Genomic DNA, 17926 nt, shown 5'->3' on the forward strand with positions numbered 1-17926 from the left:
CAGCAGGAGAGGGAAGCCCAGACTGCAGAGAACCCAGCACTGGCTCATAGCTGCTGGAGGCACCATCCCTGCCTCAACAGTCCCTGCCTTGCACCTTATTTCAAGAGGGAGTAGCTTTTTGCATTCTTCTCTCTAGGACACGCAGTTAAGGACTTATATTTGGAAAAAAGTAATTTTGAAATTAACTCCAGTATGGTTTCACTCAGATTGTGTTTTGCTTAAAGTTAAGAATACAGAGCATAATTCAGACCCCATTACAGCAAACAGTGGGCTTTGAACCAGTCCAAAGGTGCATTACGGCTTGCCATTGATCCTACTTCATTATCTCCATTTTACTTATATATGCATTTTTCTTGGTCTTCTCCTAAGATTTCTTTTCCCCCTCCCTTTTCTTAGCTGCAGGAAGAAGCGTAACTTACCCATCCCACCCCTCTGCTGACATTTCTACTCATAAGACATTAAGAGGAGGAGGAACACTTGTCAAAATACATAGTCACGTACAGGATAACTAGCATATACTAAAAAACAAGGTTTATCAGATCTCAGAACAGTATTTTCTTCTAGGAGGAAACATGAAATATTGAAAAGCATTCCCTTGAATTCAGAAGTCAAAAACTAATTGACAAAAAAAATCCAGTTGCAGAAATATTTACATTTAGTTTTTATTTATCAAACATTTGATTACTCATTTTGTACATATCTTAAGAAAAAAATAAGTGAAAAATACCAAAAAAGGTGTTTACAGCAATTCTGAGTTTTTCTTGCTCAAAAATGTTAACTGATGAATTCCTCAAAACAAACTCTTTTCCTAAATTTAGATTTGGTTTGGATAAAACAGCATTTTATGAGTAGTTTGGTAAACAACTCCTAATTTGATTCAATTTTCAAATTTCTTTCAGCTTTCAGCTTCCCCTGTGCTTTGTGCTTTCTGAAAGTACAAAAGTACACGAAGAGCATAGTCTCCCAGATAACAAATGCGCACCTTTGAAAACAACATTATATGTAATCAAAAAAAATCACTGAATATATTTTGTTTTTAAGTTTCATTGCGTACATGTGATTTGCCAAGCTGAATGATCTATGATACATTGACAGACGGAGCCAGACACAGGCCCTCAGAAGAAAGGGGAAGCAGGAAGGAGTTGAACGGAAACATTTAGTCAGCTCTGTCAAAATGTTGGCATTTCTATTAAAAAAGAATTATAGCATCCAATTTTGTTATTCTGTAATATTCTTGCAAGAGACCAAACTTCCCCGAAAAAACAGTACCGGCATTTTAGCCACTTTTACTGCATTTTATGATCGTCCACTCAAAAGTGATACTCTCATTAAAAGCTTATTCTAACATTGAATGTAAAATAATGTTTTTTGACTCATTCACAAGAACTTCATGAATCATTTTGCTGATATTCTTTGTTCCTATAGCTTGTATTTCTGCATAATAACTTAGCTTCTGCTTTAATGCCAATATTCTTAAACTGCAGGCATTCCTGAAACTCATGAATACCATAACACCTTGCATAGAAAGGTCTTTTTGGTCTATAAACCACAGTCTATAAAATAGCTAGCATTTATACTGCAGAAAGTTATTCATAGTGGAAAGACTCCCTGTTGGAAGTTTAGCTCGGTTCCTTACAAACGTACCTCAGAGTTGTTGAGATGACATCTGTGCGTTCCTGAGAACCACCCCTCACTCGAGCACTGGTCGATATCCACCTTCTGCAGATTTATGTCCACTTTAACGACACCTCTGAAAAAGAGAAAACAGCCTTGAACACGGTGACTACAGAAATATGCCAAACTTCTTTATGATGCTTTAAGCTGCAAAGCAGAACTGCATTTTTCCTCTAAATATGGAATTTGATACGTCTGAGAAGAAAAACGAGGAGCTTTGTGCTCCCAAAGCCAAGCTCACAGAGACATAATCATATGTCAACCCCCACTGCATTGCATTATGGCACGAAATCTGCAAATCTCATGCACTCGATAGATGTAAGGTGGCAGGTATGAATAAGTTACAGACTCAATTAAATGCCCTTTGCATTTTACAATGCAGCAAAGAACTAAAATAAGCACAATGAGCGACCTGCTATGTCTCAGACACCAGCAGCCTCACCAGCCAACCCAGAGGGCATGCTGAGCACTGGGGCCAGGGAGTACCCAGAACCATACGTGGCTGCCATGCCAGGTGACAACATCCTCCCTTTTACCCCAGGGAATGATATTTGCCAAAACAACTGTGCAAAAATTCACACCCAGACCCCTCTCTCTCCACATCCCCTCGATTACACTGATGTATCAGCACTTTAATTCCTCTAACAGAGATGCAAGCCACTACAGAAGGGCAGCACAGTCCAGGATTAGGCCACTGATGCCTACAAAGCCAAGAAGAAATGGTTCTTCCACACATAAGTCCTTCACGATTGTCTGAACTATTTTAGTTGTACACTAAGAACATTTGTGTTTTCCTCATCAAAAGTTTCCCTTAAATTTTTGTGAATGAAGAGCTAACAACCAATTTCAAATGCAGTGCTCCATTTTATAAAAAAAAAAAAAAAAATCAAAACAAAAACCACCACCAAAAAACAAAAACTTTGAGTTTGGATTTTCATTTCTAAAAAAAAAAAAAAAAAAAAAAAAAAACTCCAACAATTTCCTCATTTTCTCTAAAATAATCTCCAAGATGACTTTAGATGTGGAACATTTATAGCATCAGCTTGTGAGAGTATCTGTGACTGCTCTGGACTTGGCAAAAATGTTGGTATGTGAATTTTGGTAGGTCGTAACAGACTCACTCATAACTGATAAACGCTCTGTAGTGATTTTGTAAGTCTAGGGTACCACTTCTTTTAAGTCAACAGTTTCAGCCACTTCAGACAAAAGCTTTGATCTCCTCCATATGACCTTGCATGGCACAACCACCACCACCACCCTCTCAGGCAGTGGACTACCCTCCCAGCTGCTAATCCTCACCTTTACCAGACAGAAATGATGCAACATTACCTCTTAAATTGCTAATGTCAGATTTCAGAAACAAATTGCCTTACAAACTGTAGTTACTACTACATCAATGGTACCAAAATGCTTTTAAATCATTTCTTAAAGTACCATTCTCTAGATCTTCCAGAGGCACTGTACAAACCAGCTCTTCACTTTCACAGCTTAGTCAGATTCAACATACCATCGTCATACTTGTCAGAGATCTCTTTTCCAGGCCTTGGGATGCACCAAAAGGTTTTTCCAAGAGCTCTCAAAGCTAGTTCAGGACACAGCTAACTTCACTCACCTCAAAGCACGTTGACTCTTTTAGCTAAAGCACAATCAATATAAGAACTGTAATAATAAACATTAATGCTATAGAGCCATACATTTGAGGGGTCACTTGTGAATGAAGTCAGAACGTGGCTAAGGGTGAGCTTGCTCAGAACAGGACAATACTGCTCCCTCCTACCTAACACCAGTATGACTAAGAAGAGCAAAGTGTCCACACCAGCTATATCTGTACATTTATCCTCAGACTTGCTAGATAGGCATTGAAGAAACACAAGCTCACCGTTTAAGCGATCAGATGAAGACTGCATTAGGAACCTATGTGCCTAAATAGGAAGCTCATACAGATGTTCCTCATCCCCCTCCCTCTATCTCCTGCCAAGAATCTACATAATCTGATCCTGGACACACTTTGAAATCACTTGAAATGCCTAAGCACTGGTTTCAGAATACACAAAAATACTTTTCGTTCATAGCTCTGTGCATTTCCACACTTGTTTTGAACATCAGCCTCTTCAGGGACTGCTAAAAATACAGTTCCTCTCCTCCCTCCCATGTGCTTTTTCCATGGTTCCAAGTAACCACTGGCCTCAGGGGAAAAGCTGTCACACCACACACACTAATGCTTCCTATGATGTTTATTTTGGTGGGTTACAAGCTTATCTTAACCTCATGAGAAGATACCTACCTCAGTTGTTCAGGGAGTACACAGAGTAAGCAGATGTAACTAACTGCTCAACAGGTCATATGCAAAACCCACCAGATAGGTTTCTGATGTTTTCTGGACTTTTCTGAATGTAAATACTAACATGTAGGCCAGGGACAGGACCTGCCCTGCAAGTTAATGACTTCACTTTGCTTGCACAGATTTGTAAAGAGCTCAAGTGCATGAAGCAGGCAGCAGGCCCAGGACTAAGGCAAGTGCCTACCTTCTCACTTCGTGTTACACTAAAGGCACTTTGGTAATGGTCTCAAGCCAAGATCACCACTGACTACTCTAAAGAAACTAGTTTATATGGTAGGGAAAAAAAAAAGAGTTGATTTATCCCTGTTCGGACTACAATAGGTTCACCTGGGAGATTCCCCGAACACCTTCAGAAAGTAGGCCTTTAGATCCTTTACAGGGAAAGCTTTTTTCTTGTGTGCATTGTTTTTTTTTTTTTTAAAACTGGTCAAAGAGGCAACTCTCCTCTCCCTCTACAAACACTTCTGGAACGAGATGAAATGAAAATGAAGGGTAAACTAGTCACTGCTGGGGCAGGAGAAATAGTTACAAAGCACACTCAGGCAGCTAGAGTTTGCTAAGTGTTATCACTGGCCCTTTTTATGTCCTCTGTCCAAGGCCCGGCATCTATTTCAGCAGCAAGCCCATCTTTTCCCCAGTTTTAATTTTGCTAACAGTGTGCTTACAGAAGTGTTTCTTGTTGCCCTTCATGTTTCTTGTCAGATCCAACCCCAGATGGGCTTGGGTTTCCCTGACCCCATCCATGCTCAGAGTCTCCCTATTAGGGTTAATAGACCCTGCTTCCACCTCTCGTGCACTTCCATTTCATGTTTGAGTTTTGTCAGTTTTCTTGGGGCTGTTCAGCCACATAGACCTGACAGTTACCTATCTTCAAATTATTTCCACAACACTTTATCAGGAACACTACAAAGTATTTTCATTTGAAACAATGCATTTTCCACTTGAATTTTCATATTAAAACTTCTTACCAGAACACTTCCCTTTCCACAAAGCTCAGTCTTCAAGATCTTGGTACTAACATTTCTATCCTTTCTATCCTGTTCTGTAGAAGAACCTGAACTTCTGATACAGTTATGCTGTTCTGCTTTTTCCTGTTCCCAGGGCTTTATGAGTTTGTGGTGAAAATCCACAGGAAGGAAGAACACTGCAGTCCAGAAGCAGGACTATGACGATCTCTCCAAATAATTAAAAAAATACTACAGCTTTCCACTGTCTTCCCTCACGGTGCATTTTAACCTTTTTTCACTGTACCTCTGCAATATGCTTGTCTCATGGTGACATCACAGTTCTGATGAGGTAGTACCAGGGTCTTGCAACTACATGATTATACATAATGCTTTCAAAAGAAAAAAGCTTAAGTGTACATGTGGCATTTATGAAACACGTCATGATGGTACAGACTTTTACTGCATTCATTTGGGATGCTTTGCCATTTGAAAACAGTCTCAGACTCGTACCCTGCCAATATTACGCATAGGATACACCAGTATATACTGGATGCTATATTTCTGAAATTCATCTGTGATTAATACAGTAGCTGGCACAGCCTGGCTAGACACCCACATTTTCAGTTATTTTTGATTCAGCATTCGGAAAACGGAACATATGGAAGAACACATCCTCCTATTATGTAAACAGACCAACTACCTGTAAGTGTTACATTTATTGGACTAACTGGAAATAATTGCAGCTCTGCTATCTCAACAGAAGTGATCAAGACAAATGTGAACTGTATGAAAGTCGACTCAGTTTGTCAGCATAACACCTTCATCCACACTGACAGTGCCGCTGTCTGGCTGAACCCAAGCCACCATGATAAGTTAATAGCAATATTACTGGTAATTGTGGACCATCTGGAACGTAAGTATATTTTGTTAATCTCCTTATAACTATAAATATTTGTTTTCCGCCACAATTTGACAGTCCTTACACAAAAAAGACCTAAAGATCACATGTTCATGTTTAACATTTTGGACAACTACAGATGAAGAAGTGGTTGAATTGTATGTAACAGATAATCATTGAAGAAGTATGTCATCAAGGATTTTGTCGGGTCAGAGGTTTCATTTAAGAGGCTTTCATGTCTGTCTTAACTTCCAGTACCACTGTTTGTTGGCATTCTGTTTGCCTCAAAATCTGTGCCAGAAATTGATTTAAGCTTATTTTCCCAACCTACCAGCTATCTTGATAGTTTCAGTAGTTATATGTCATTGTAACAATGTGTTGTAAAACCTGTAGATACAGAAGATTTTTTTTGCCTGTAGTGTCTCACCATAAAAAAAACAGAAGGAACATCTTCCCTTCCTCCCATCCAGCTCATGCCAGGGCTTCACAGAACAGCCTGCCCACATTTAAATGGTGACAAACAATATCATTGTCCTCTAGATCTTCAGAAGCTTTTGGCACAGAGGTCATCACAGCTCAGCTAAGCAGGCATTCAAAACTTGTCTTCTAGGTTTGTTCACTTATTGCTGTGTCTGTAAGCATCGCAAGCAAATAGAATCTGATACCAATAAGATCCTTACAATAATCAGTTCTGTAATAAGCAGTAAATATCAACGGCATTAAAGCCTATTAATCATAGAATCAGAGAAGCCTTCTGAAATTTAGGAATAAAGAGAACCCTATACAGTAGCAGATCCTTTAACATTAAAGGTTGCAGGGAAAAATCTCTCCAAGTTATAATGAAGCCTTTCAAAGGCACCAAAGTCATATATATTTCATTTGACTGATGACAAATCCTGTGTAAGCATGAATCCTGCATGCCTCAGTAGAATGTAAACTTCCTCAAAATGTGTTGTGTTAGAAACTAGGGGAAAACAAAATCACTGTGGTGGGTTTAAAGAGACAAATGCCACAGTGCCCTCACCAGCCACAATTAAGGTATCAGGTGTGGTTACCCCATGCCAAAGCAGACATCATCCCTCAAATCTAAATGCCTTCCTAGGTTCTTACTACCATATTCATTCACATCCCACAAGTTACCCTTCAGAAATCTTCCTTACCAAAAAACAAAAAATGAAATGAGAAAAATGAGTTCCGTACTGATGTCCTAAATCTGCAAATCCACACACCTCTAGGAAAATGCATACTGTAATTAGCACAGCAAAAGGTTTTCAGGTTGGAAACCTCTGTGCTTCCTCATTTTGGAAACTGACTCATTCAAGAATATTAATTTTCAAATGTTGCATGCTACCTGACACCTGAGTTCACTTCAAAGTGTCTTCAGCCATCCAAGAAAATCCTGCTGTCAAATCCACAAGTGACTTTCAGCTGTAAACATCTCACTGATAATCAACAGCTTCTGCATGTTCAAAGTTATTTTTGAAAGTTAAGATTCGGGATTCCACATCACCTCCATGTCCCTAGAATTACTACCACCTTTGCACTGTAACATAGCCACCAGATTCACACAAGCCTACTGGGATATTACATATAACATGACTTTGATGTGGTCATTCAGTTATCACTAATTTCTTCGTGATAGATTCCCGTTTCCTTAGCCATAGCATGACTGCTGTTTTTCAGCCCACTTTCACAGAATAAACAGCTTTCACTAAAAATAACCTTAACTGCAGAGTGCAGTATAGCAGTGTGGGCACATGAATTAGGATTCACCTGCAAAGAAAATCCCTGTAGGCCATTTGGAAGAGTACTACAAGGGTGAAATACTTCAAGCTGAATCCTCTGTTGTCTGCAGAATTATTTCGTATTCAATTCAGTCTTCAGATTTATGGCATGAAGTGCTGCCTGAGGACTTCCCCGCATTTTGAAGAATTTCCTAGATACTGTGAGGGGTGGTGATATTTTTGCTGGAGGATTTGTGTTTAAGTACTGCTAGTGTCTAAGTTCTGTGACCAGGCACCACCTCATTTAGGAACGCCGCAGCGTCAGCAATGGCGTGGTACCACTTACATTAGATTCTGCTTATGAAAAAGGTCTTGGAACCAAGTTTAGACTGTTCAATAGGAAACTGAATTTTTTCAAATATTCCCATTACTATCCATAAGGTCAAGAAGACAGGTGGAAAGAAAGGGCCTCAAGCACAGAAAGTGATATAAGGATGAAGAGGTTAGGAACAAGAAGAGCTTCAAATGAGAAGGATCCTACACAGGAGAGATGACCTCAGACTAACTACAGCTGCACCTCTGACACTAAAGATTTACAAGGTAGTAGAGGAATTTTAGAAGTGAAAAGTAAGTGGAAGCCAACGTTCAGAAAAAGGAACCTGGATGACCATAAACTCAAGCAAGATGGCAAGACAAAAAACAAGAAACATTATAGGATCAGCATGTTAGAAGCATAAAATCTAACCAAAAACTTGTCAAATACCTCAGAAAAAGGCAGTCCAAAATAAAATCCGTGAGGCCAGTAAACAATGATTTGAAAATAACTCAGCTGATGGAGCCTTTACAGAAAGCAAACTATGTTTTAATCACTACACTCTTTTAGAGCCAAGGAAGCTCCCACTGCTCAGCCATTCTGGAGAATATCAGTGTGACAGAAGGTCAGCTCTCACCTGTAGGGATGTTAACAAGCTGGGCACCGCAGTTATCCCTGCTTTGCTCAACAGGTTTACAAGCAACCAAAAACAGGTGAACCCTGACAAACTTGGCAGGTGATAAAAATATATAGCATACACCCCAACTAAATCTGACTGGTCCAGATAAGTTGAATGCAGAATGCCGCAAAAGTGTTTTTCTAACACAAGGATCATGGATGTCCAAATAAATTTATCACACAGCAAATTTAAAAATAGAAAGCAATAATTGCTCTTTAAACAGCTCAATTATAATTTGGCTTTGGTTTCCATAATATATTGTAGAAGACAGAATGGGTTAAAAAAAGTTTAAATTATGGAGGTCAGTGTAATCCATATCTGCTATCAACGCCCTTTCAGATGCGGTCTGAAAGGCAAAGTTTTTGTATTGCTTATTATTTGTAAATGGAATATAACCAAGATACACAAACACTTCTTATATTGCTTCCTAAGTGCCTGCCAGAAGCTGCTTTTGGAGACAGAACTAGATAAGCCTTTCATCTGACCTAACAGAGCAATACTTTTGTTCTTATCTTTGGGAACATCTCTCAATCTCAGCTCGGGTTCACGAATAGACAGGAGGTGACAGTCCTGGAGCTGCATCTCCGATAGTAAGAACTGTCACATGCCCGCCCATTCCCTTCAAAAGACCTTTGATAGCCTACTGTGCTGGAAGCCTTACCCAAGGAGGATAGGGGCAGGGAACAGAGGATTGGAAGTAGCAGTTTGACCTAAAAAGCTTGTTCCTTTTATTCCAACTTACCACGTGCTACATAAGTGTTGTCACAAACACAGTACGTGTTTCAGTCCTCTCCTGGTCATATTTAGCTTCTTTCTTCAAAGACCCCACTGTTTCTCCAACAGTGAAGAAATCTGAATCATGTTTCCAAAGAGTTCCTTACTCGTTCCTTTTTTTCCATTACCATTTAGTTTATTCTCATCCATGACCTAATACGTAAAAGGCATATACGTCACTGACTGTATAGAGAACATCTAAAAAAATACTGGGGAGAGGGTTCTTTAACCAACAATAAATCACATTAAGTAGACATTTCTTTGTTCTCACCTCTTTTCAGGAATAGAAGTCCAAAACTTCTAGTTCAAGGAAATAAATTATTCCTTTTCATTTTCAAGATCTGTTCTAAATCCACCCACACTCTCTATCATGTTATATGGGCCAGGGCATGGTACCAAAGATGATGTCAGCCTCACCATTTTTAAATATTTTCAAGATTATATAACTAACATTATGCCACAACATTTAATATGCCTCCTTAAAGAGTTAAAATGAATTTTGTTTTCCGAGTTCAGTACTAAGACTAGATTGAAAAGAAATGGGGAAACTTTTTTTTAAAGAAGTGGTTAAAGTCAGAACTTGAATCATATTTAAAAGAAAAAAAGTTACAAGTTCTGAAAACTCTCTTTTTAAGTCTACTTTTGTGGTTATTTTACCAATTTAACACCTGTGAAATATTTAGCAGAAGTGTATTCCCTAAGAAATTACTTGTCATAGGTAGTTCTACCTTTATGGTAGAATTTGCCTTCAGTAATGTTTCCTTAACTAAGCAGCCCATTATGGGATAACCCTAGAGTGGTTGAGTAATTTTTAATAGTACAGTGGAAATCATTACATTACACTGCCTTTAGGGAAAAAAACAGCTGAAATGAACTGTGCAATAGAGATTAATCTTTGCACCAAGGAATACCTTTCAAATAATTGAGAGAGAAGGAATAAATGTCAGGAAGAAAAAAAAATATTAGGAAACAACAGTTGATTCAGCCAAACTTCAGAATGAAGGTACCCGCAACCGTTGCAGAACACAGCGTTGTTCAAAAATCAAAAAACCAAAGCCTTACTCAGCTTGTTGAGTACGTTCCTTTCTGCCAAAACAGCCATTATGCCATTGCATCCTCACAACAGTCCTTGAGAGACCCGATTGCAAATGCTGCCCTGTATTTGGTGAAACACGGCCTTGCTGGAACACGGAGAGGCAGGACCATTCCTCCATCCTAAAGGGATTCAGGCCTCCTAGATGAAAAAAAGTGAGCAACGACCACTTCCCAAAACACCAACACACTACACGACAACAGCAAAGAAAATGAGAGCAGCACACAAGAGAACGTTCTGAACTGTAAGAGCAACAGCTCATACATCAGAGTTTGGGAGTAACTGATGTCATCGCATGAGGCTGAAACATTGCACACAAATCTGACTAACCATATTCAAGAAACCCTGGAACAAGACTTGAAAATAGGGACCATGGCAACAGAGAGCTCCTGACAGGAGGCTGGAGAAGGCTGGTTTCTTTAGCCCAGTAACCAAAGGTGGAGAAGGACCTGCTGCTGCCTATAAATGGGTCAGGGCAGTAAGGCAGTACATGTCTGCAGACAGCTATTTCAGCCAGAAAGCAGTTCTGGAGCAGGAACAAATGGATATTTAACTGAATAAATTTAGATCAGAAATCAGAAGAAGCTATCCCAACCATCAGGCCAGTGAAGTGGAGAGCCAAGAGGGAAAGCTACCTATTTTACTACCTACTTTAAGATAATGTCAACTGATTACATTAAGTGGGCTTTGGATAGCAGGAAATGGACTGTGACCTAGATTTTTTTTTTTTAAAGGAAAAAAACCTATATGTTCCTAGGAGCAGACTACTTGCACACTTTCCTTCCAGATCAAGGAGCAATCCTCCCCACCCACCCCTTTGAGTGCTGAAGCAATGAGAACCCCCATTTCCCCTCCGGGGACCAAATGAGTGCTTTTAGCAAATGGAACACAGCCACAAGGTGAAGCTTTTCACACCCTTCTACTTCCACAGCAGGGCTGCAGAGTCCAGCTGGATCTCCATGGGCTGCAGAATGTGGCTCAGTGTCACTGTACAACAGAAGGTAGCAGAGGAAGGTCATGGACTAATGACAGATGCTACCAGTGCTCTACCCTGTGCAGCACGAGAGCTGTAGAGCAATTAGACACATTAGATGTTGAACTCCAACTGCAAACTGCATCAGCGTAGACTTTGAAAGGAAGGAGAAGGGAATGGTTAATATCACCAACAGATTACTTCCAGCCTCTGCGAATCCTCTCTGCACTTCTAAGTGAGTTTGTACCATGTTTGCTAAGCGGAGGGGAACGTTGTCTCCCTTCCCTTTGGGCAGATTGAAGGCCAGGGAAAGCAGACAACAAGACACCAGCAAGCAGCGCTAAGAAGCAGTGCAGAGGCAGCACCTCTAGCCCAGTGTTGCCACTGGGCTGATGTGGTCCCACGGGGCTCATACAGCTTGCAGTACATTCATCAGCACAGTCAGCATGCCTTTGGTTTCCCTGCTTATCTCAGTAGCTGGCCTGCAATAAACTTGGCAAGACAACTAAATAGACCAGATTCTCCTTCTTGGGTTGGCCTTCACTTCACAGTTTGGCTTCCATCTCATGTGAAGGGAGAACTATACGGGGGAGTACAAAATTAAAGACTAATAGCAAGCTGTTTGCAAGAGCCCTGTGCCTGTAACAGTTGCATCCTTTGACAGAAGGCACAACCCTTCACCACGTAGAGGCGATGCTTTGCTTGCGACTTCACCTGCAGAAAGTCATTAACAACAGTACTGCAGTGGTAGCACATGTTGAACAAAACCAGTACTAATTATTAGTCTCATCTTCATAAAACTCTCCGTTACTATATTGTGCAATGTACCCATCTGTTCGTGGGACTTCTGTCCCACCAAAAGGTAGGTTCTGATATACCAAAAGGTAGCAGTGATAACTTTTCCTTCTACAGCCTGAAAAGACAATTTTCCATGAAGAAAATGAGTTCATGAATGTGTTACTTTAATGTAGCACACCATAAACCTAATGTCAGCAAAGAAGAAAGTACATGAACTGTAAGAGGAGTATTAAGGGTGCACACACTGAAGTACCATCAGTGATCCCATACCAGACTATTAAATGGAAGGAGCATGTAAACTGAGCCATTAAGTGTTCCTAACAGATGGTTCAGGGATATTTCGTTGAGAGAACCAATGTGGCTTTTTCAAAAGATGTAGACTAAAATACATGCTGCTTTTTACCATATGGGCCTTAAATAGGAATTTAAAGTTAAACCATTGTGTCACTCACAGAGAGATGGTGAGGGGAAATAAGGCTTATTTCACGAGGGACCTTGTAGTTATTAGAACACTAGTACTAATTGCTGTATTAGATCTTGCATTTTTATTTTACGTGCTTATATTTCAGACCATTTATCCTCTTCAGAACTCACACTGAGGTCGCACACCTATCAGGTACTAAAAATATTGTGTAACTATCAAGATGTCCCATGAGTCTTGGGAGAAGTTTATTTTGGTTTTAGTATTTTCTATGCAGCTGCAGAGTTTTCTCAATATCTCACATGATAAGCCTACTGGAAGGCCATCTTTCATGTAACATATCTCAAACTAGAAACTAGTGGGTTTGATACGAAACTTTGTTGGTTTTGTCCTAACTGTTCAAACCCACAACAGTAATACAATGCTTATACAATACCCCACTGCAACATCTCTTAAATGAAAATTAAGTTATCCATGCTTAAATGTGCCTAAAGGATGCCCTTCGAAATATCTGAGTTACAACAAACATTGTTTCCTTAACTGAGGTGAATCCCACGTGGTAAATGGAGGCCAGGAAGATCAGGACACCAGGCAGGGCTTTGCACTGCGCCCAGGAGGACCCCTACTGGTAGCCTTGGTTGGCCAGGGTTTCTGCCAAGTGGACCTCGTGTGTCCTGTGCATGAGCTACCACAGCAGAAACCCACACCGCTGAGATGCTTCCTGGAATCACAGGAGCTTGGCACAGAGCTGAAGCTCGGTCTTTACTGCTTAAGAGACCTGCTCTTCTTTCAGCTGAAGGTAACAGAGCTGTTAGATTTCATATCAAGGTCTAATTTCTCAGATACTTAGTTGGTGGCTGCAACCCCACCTCCAGCCTAAAGGTTCTTCAGGTTACGTGAACTTCCATCCCCAACAAGAGAATATCTGCCTATGCTAGCTTTCATCTGCATCCTCAAGTTTTTTCAAATACTTCAAACTATGAGAAGTTCCCTGAACTTTTCTGGAGCCCCTGCTGGGGTCCAGGAGAGCTCTGCAGTACAGCTTTTCTTGGCTTTTAGTCTTGAGAGGAAGGAATTCAGCAACAGACTGCAGATGAGCTCATTCTACCCTAAGCCTACTAGCCCCAGGAGTGTGAAGAGCAAAAGGTAATTTCATACATAATCGTCCATTCTTTATTCAAGATTATTTTTAAAGTGAGAATACATGACTGCATTCATACCTACTTGATCCCATCAGATTTCAAACTAAGCCAAGAAAGCCAGTGTTGATAAACACAGTTGTCTGGGCACTTGAATGTGGCAAAATCTCTTCCAGTTCCACTGTGTTGTTGGGTATCTCACCCACCGCTGAATCACAGCACAAAGCAAATTCTGTGCTCTTCCCTTACTTCCTGAAAAACTAAAGCTGCTTCACTAAAGCTGCTTCAGGGCAGGGGGCATTCCCCAGCAGAATTACACGTGATCTCCACTACAAATGTGCCACTGCAAAAAGCTGATGTCTCATACCCCACAGGTTGCTCTTATTCCTTAGACACATCTTTTTTGCTGTTAATACAAGGTATAAGAACAGCCCTTCCATATCCTCCTCTCTGCTTGTCACAGCCCAATGGCAAACTCCTGGAAATAACATCAGCAGAAAACAAGCAATTCTTCCCATGTGCCAGGTTATCATTTATACAGCTTTACAGTGGGGTGGGGGTCCTACAAACAATGCCCCACAAAAAGCTTCCCAACTGCTGGTTTAGGTTGTAACCACATGCACTATGAGAAACCTGCAGTGGCAAACAGTCACCTACACACTGACCAGGCTCGAGCACCCCACAGTGGATGTGCCCTGAAGACCAGAAACTGCAGTTTACCGGTGTGACAACATTGTTTCCCAGCTGGTTATAAATCACAGCTGGGGTTGAGCTACTTTTACTTCTGCAGCAAAGTAAGAAATAACAGCTTGGTAAAGATCTTTCGCAAAGAAATAATCTGCAACTGGCAGCTCCTGCTATCTTCTCTCCTCCAGAAACATCCCCAGCATATAACCCACATATACACCCGTTTCAATGAGAGCAGTTAAAGAAAACAGCGTTTTACAGACTAAGATAAAAGCAATTCTCCTGAGCAACAGCTCCCTAAGACACACGAAGGTGACGCTCAACAGGAAGGCCTGAGGTTGCACTGCGGTGTGACTGAGCAGCCGGCCGGGGAAGGGCTGATCAGGTCACACAGCAGAGGCACAGCACAACCTTCCCGAGGAGGGGGCAGAATCGGGAAGCCCACCTTACCCCCTCCCGAATAGGGAGCGAGCAGAGGACCCCCCTCCTACCTGAATTCGGGGAGAAGGTTTGGTCGCAGTCCATAGAAAGCTGCTGAGAGAGTCACTAGCCAGCCGGGTTTGTAATTCCCATTATCACACTCCAGGTAAGGCGATGACCACCTGATGTGGTTCTTATCCGCCGTGAAGCTCTCTCGCCTCTTCCAGCTGTTCTCCAAAGTTTTGGGGCCTGCGTTCAAGACCTTCCTGTGCAGGTGGGGCCTCCACTTGCGCTTCAGGCTGTGGAACCACTCTGTCTCTACGGAGGCATTAGCCAGGCGGTGAGCCGAGGAGGACAAGTCCTGCAGGAGGATCTGGCTCTCGTGCCTGCTGGCCTGGAGGAAAACCTGGGGGGTCGAGGAGAAAGGCTCCGTGCTGAAGGTGATAGCTGCCCTGGAGATGTTGGGGTCCCCCTCCAGGAGGCTCCTGATCAAGGCTCGGTACCACTCCAGGTCCTCCTGCAAGTTCTGCTCCCGGGACTTATTGCTCTGGAGGATCATGTTGAGGAAGTTGGTGGCGTGGGTCAGGGTGTCCAGGGCCCCGTGCAGGGACGGGTGCGAGGTGAAGCGCGACTTGCCGGCCAGGCTGGCCAGCTCGTACCTGCCGGAGCAGTTGGCACGCCGCAGCTCCCGGGAGTCGCCCGTGTAGAGGAACGAGGCCACGTCCTGGGGCACCTCCTCGGCGAGCCGCTGCGCCAAGATGGTGCTCTCCGTAGAGCGGCTCCGCGGAGCCGGGGGAGGCTCCCGGCTCTTGATGTGGTTGTAAACAGCCTGCCTGCCTCTGGCCGCCCGCTCCCGGCCCTGCGTCCCCTGCCCGGGGCTGGCAGCGGCGCCGAGCCCCCGAGGGGCCAGGAGCAGGAGCAGCAGCAGCCGGAGCAGAGCCATGGCCCCGGGGCAGCGCCGGTCGCGCAGGCACGGCGGAGTTACTCAAGCCGCGCTCCGCATAGGCAGCCGCGGCGCAGGGCGACGGAGGCTCGGCGGCGCCCGAGCGGCAGCACGGCGGGTGGCAGCCCCCGGCCCCGAGGCACCTGTGGCGGCCCCCGCCGCCGGCTCGGAGCGGAGCGGAGCTGCTCGCGGCCCCTCCGGCGACGGGAGCGGCGGCGGAGGCGGCAGCAGCGAGCCCGGCCGGCCGCGGCCACGGCGCTCACTGAGCCGCGCCCCAGCGCAGCGCGCAGGGGCGGCGGCGCCCGGTGTAGCAGCAGCGGGTCCCCCCGCGGCGCCCCGCCGCCGCCCGCGCTCCGCCGCTCCGCATCCTTCGGGCGCCGCTGCCGGAGACGAGGAGGTGGAAGGCGTGGGGGCTGCGCTGCGGAACTGCCCCCTCGCTGACCGGCTTCACCGGCACCACAGGGCACGGCGGCTGCTGGGAACGCTCGGTTCCTCGCTTCTCCCCGCCACCGCCGCGGAGCTCCGGCACAGCCAGCCCCTCGCCGCCGGGCGCCCCCTTCCCTCCCTCCCCGCCGGTCCTTATAGGTGTGCGCCGGGCGGCTGCCGCCCCGTGTGGCCGCCTCGGCTGCCAGTCAGCCGGCAGCCATTCGCGGGGCGGGAGGACGGCGCTGGAGGGAGGCGGAGGAGGAGGAGGAGGAGGAGGCGGCGCAGCGGAGAGGCGTCGAGGCAGCTCGCCTCACCTGCCGCCCGCTGGCGCGGCCCGGCTCGGCTCGGGGCGGAGGCGGAGGAGCCGCCCGCTGGCAGCGGCCGCCCGCCCGAGGAGGCGGGGGTCGGCTCGGGGCGGGGGCTCCGTCGCGGGGAGCGGGGCGGCGACGCCTGGCGGCCGGGCGAGGAGCGGCCGCGGCTCCCCGGCGGGAATCGAAGGCTGAGGGGAGCGAGGGGGCGGCGAGCGTTGAAGGCACGCTGTGGGCTGGTGCCCCTGAGGCGAGGCGACGGGGCGTGGGGAGCCCCCTCAGCAGGGGACTCCTTCAGGTGCTGCCCCGTCACCTCCTGTGGGGCTGCCACTTGTGTCACCCAGGCCTGCTCGGGCACTGCCCGTCGCCCTCCTCCAGAGTGCCAATTCCTACTTCTGTCTTCCAAATGAAGCCCGCAGGCCCATGGTTTTCAGGGCTGATGCAGGGCACTGGCTTAGAGTGGAGGCAGAGCTGGCCCATCACCCCGCTGTCCTCCTGCACCCCCAAAACGTAGCCCTTGGGAGCACACAAAAGTATTGAACGTGCAGTTAGGCCTGTCCAAATAAACCATCGCTTATAGGGCTGGCATGATCAGTAGTACAGATGTAGCACCAAAATAAATAAATAAATAAATCCTGCTTAACTTTCCATTCTCTTTGATGCAAAGTTATCCACCTGCTTAACATCTTACCTTTACCTTAGGCATTCATGACAGGAGGCAGTTTGTAAAGGGTGAATTTTAGAGGAGAATGTCCACAACAAAACCTCATGATTACAATTCTTAAACCTTCTGGTTTAATCTAAAATTCCCTTTTGGAATTGAAGAGTGTGGATGAGAAGAGTAGTAAAAAGATCCTTTTCTTTCCCCTCTCCCACACACACATGTGCATGCACATCCTATAAGGAGCAGATTTCAGTCATGCAGAATATATGATCTAATTTTAAACCGCTGACGAGATATATCTGCCCCTTAAAGCATACTCTCATTTTAGAATTATTTGAAACTATAGTCATTCTAATACAGCTAAGGGTAAATTAATTTTGTGGTCCGTGTTTTTGCAGTCGCTATTCACTGTTAAAGAACAATTTACGTGTAATGAACTTTCCCTCAAGTGAATAGCCTATGAGATTATTTAGAAACCACATATGCAGAGCAGCTCAGAAGCTGGTATTTACAGTTTAGCACAGCACAGGGAGTCTGTGCTTCGGAGTCTGCACTGAACAAATACCTGAAGATGCATCATTTGCTGCGGGTAGGTGAGAAACAGGGCTTTTGAAAGGAGCAGCTGTCAGGACTGAGCTAAGCTAATGTGGAATCGTTTACTCGGTGAGGTATCAGTGACAAATAAATAAACAAGCATTTTTTTT

General features: G+C 44.3%; 2 protein-coding genes across 3 annotated transcripts in view; both read right to left on the bottom strand.

The window, feature by feature from the left end:
• The window catches only part of GPR158 (G protein-coupled receptor 158), a 194212-nt gene extending 178335 nt beyond the window's left edge, over positions 1-15877 (bottom strand). For both annotated transcript variants that reach the window (XM_035316265.1, XM_035316264.1), the window contains exons 1-2: positions 14953-15877; positions 1645-1750 (exon numbers count right to left, since the gene is read on the bottom strand). In XM_035316265.1, the coding sequence (XP_035172156.1) occupies positions 1645-1750; positions 14953-15824 (978 nt within the window). In that variant the 5' untranslated portion in view covers positions 15825-15877. The remainder of the gene's footprint in view (positions 1-1644; positions 1751-14952) is intronic.
• Positions 15878-15944: 67 nt separating this feature from the next.
• The window catches only part of LOC118163233 (putative HTLV-1-related endogenous sequence), a 7967-nt gene continuing 5985 nt past the window's right edge, over positions 15945-17926 (bottom strand). The window contains exon 3 of the mRNA XM_035319755.1: positions 15945-16527. Within this exon, the coding sequence (XP_035175646.1) occupies positions 16084-16527 (444 nt within the window). The 3' untranslated portion in view covers positions 15945-16083. The remainder of the gene's footprint in view (positions 16528-17926) is intronic.

This window comes from Oxyura jamaicensis, chromosome 2, assembly GCF_011077185.1.
Source record: "Oxyura jamaicensis isolate SHBP4307 breed ruddy duck chromosome 2, BPBGC_Ojam_1.0, whole genome shotgun sequence".
Taxonomy (NCBI): domain Eukaryota; kingdom Metazoa; phylum Chordata; class Aves; order Anseriformes; family Anatidae; genus Oxyura; species Oxyura jamaicensis.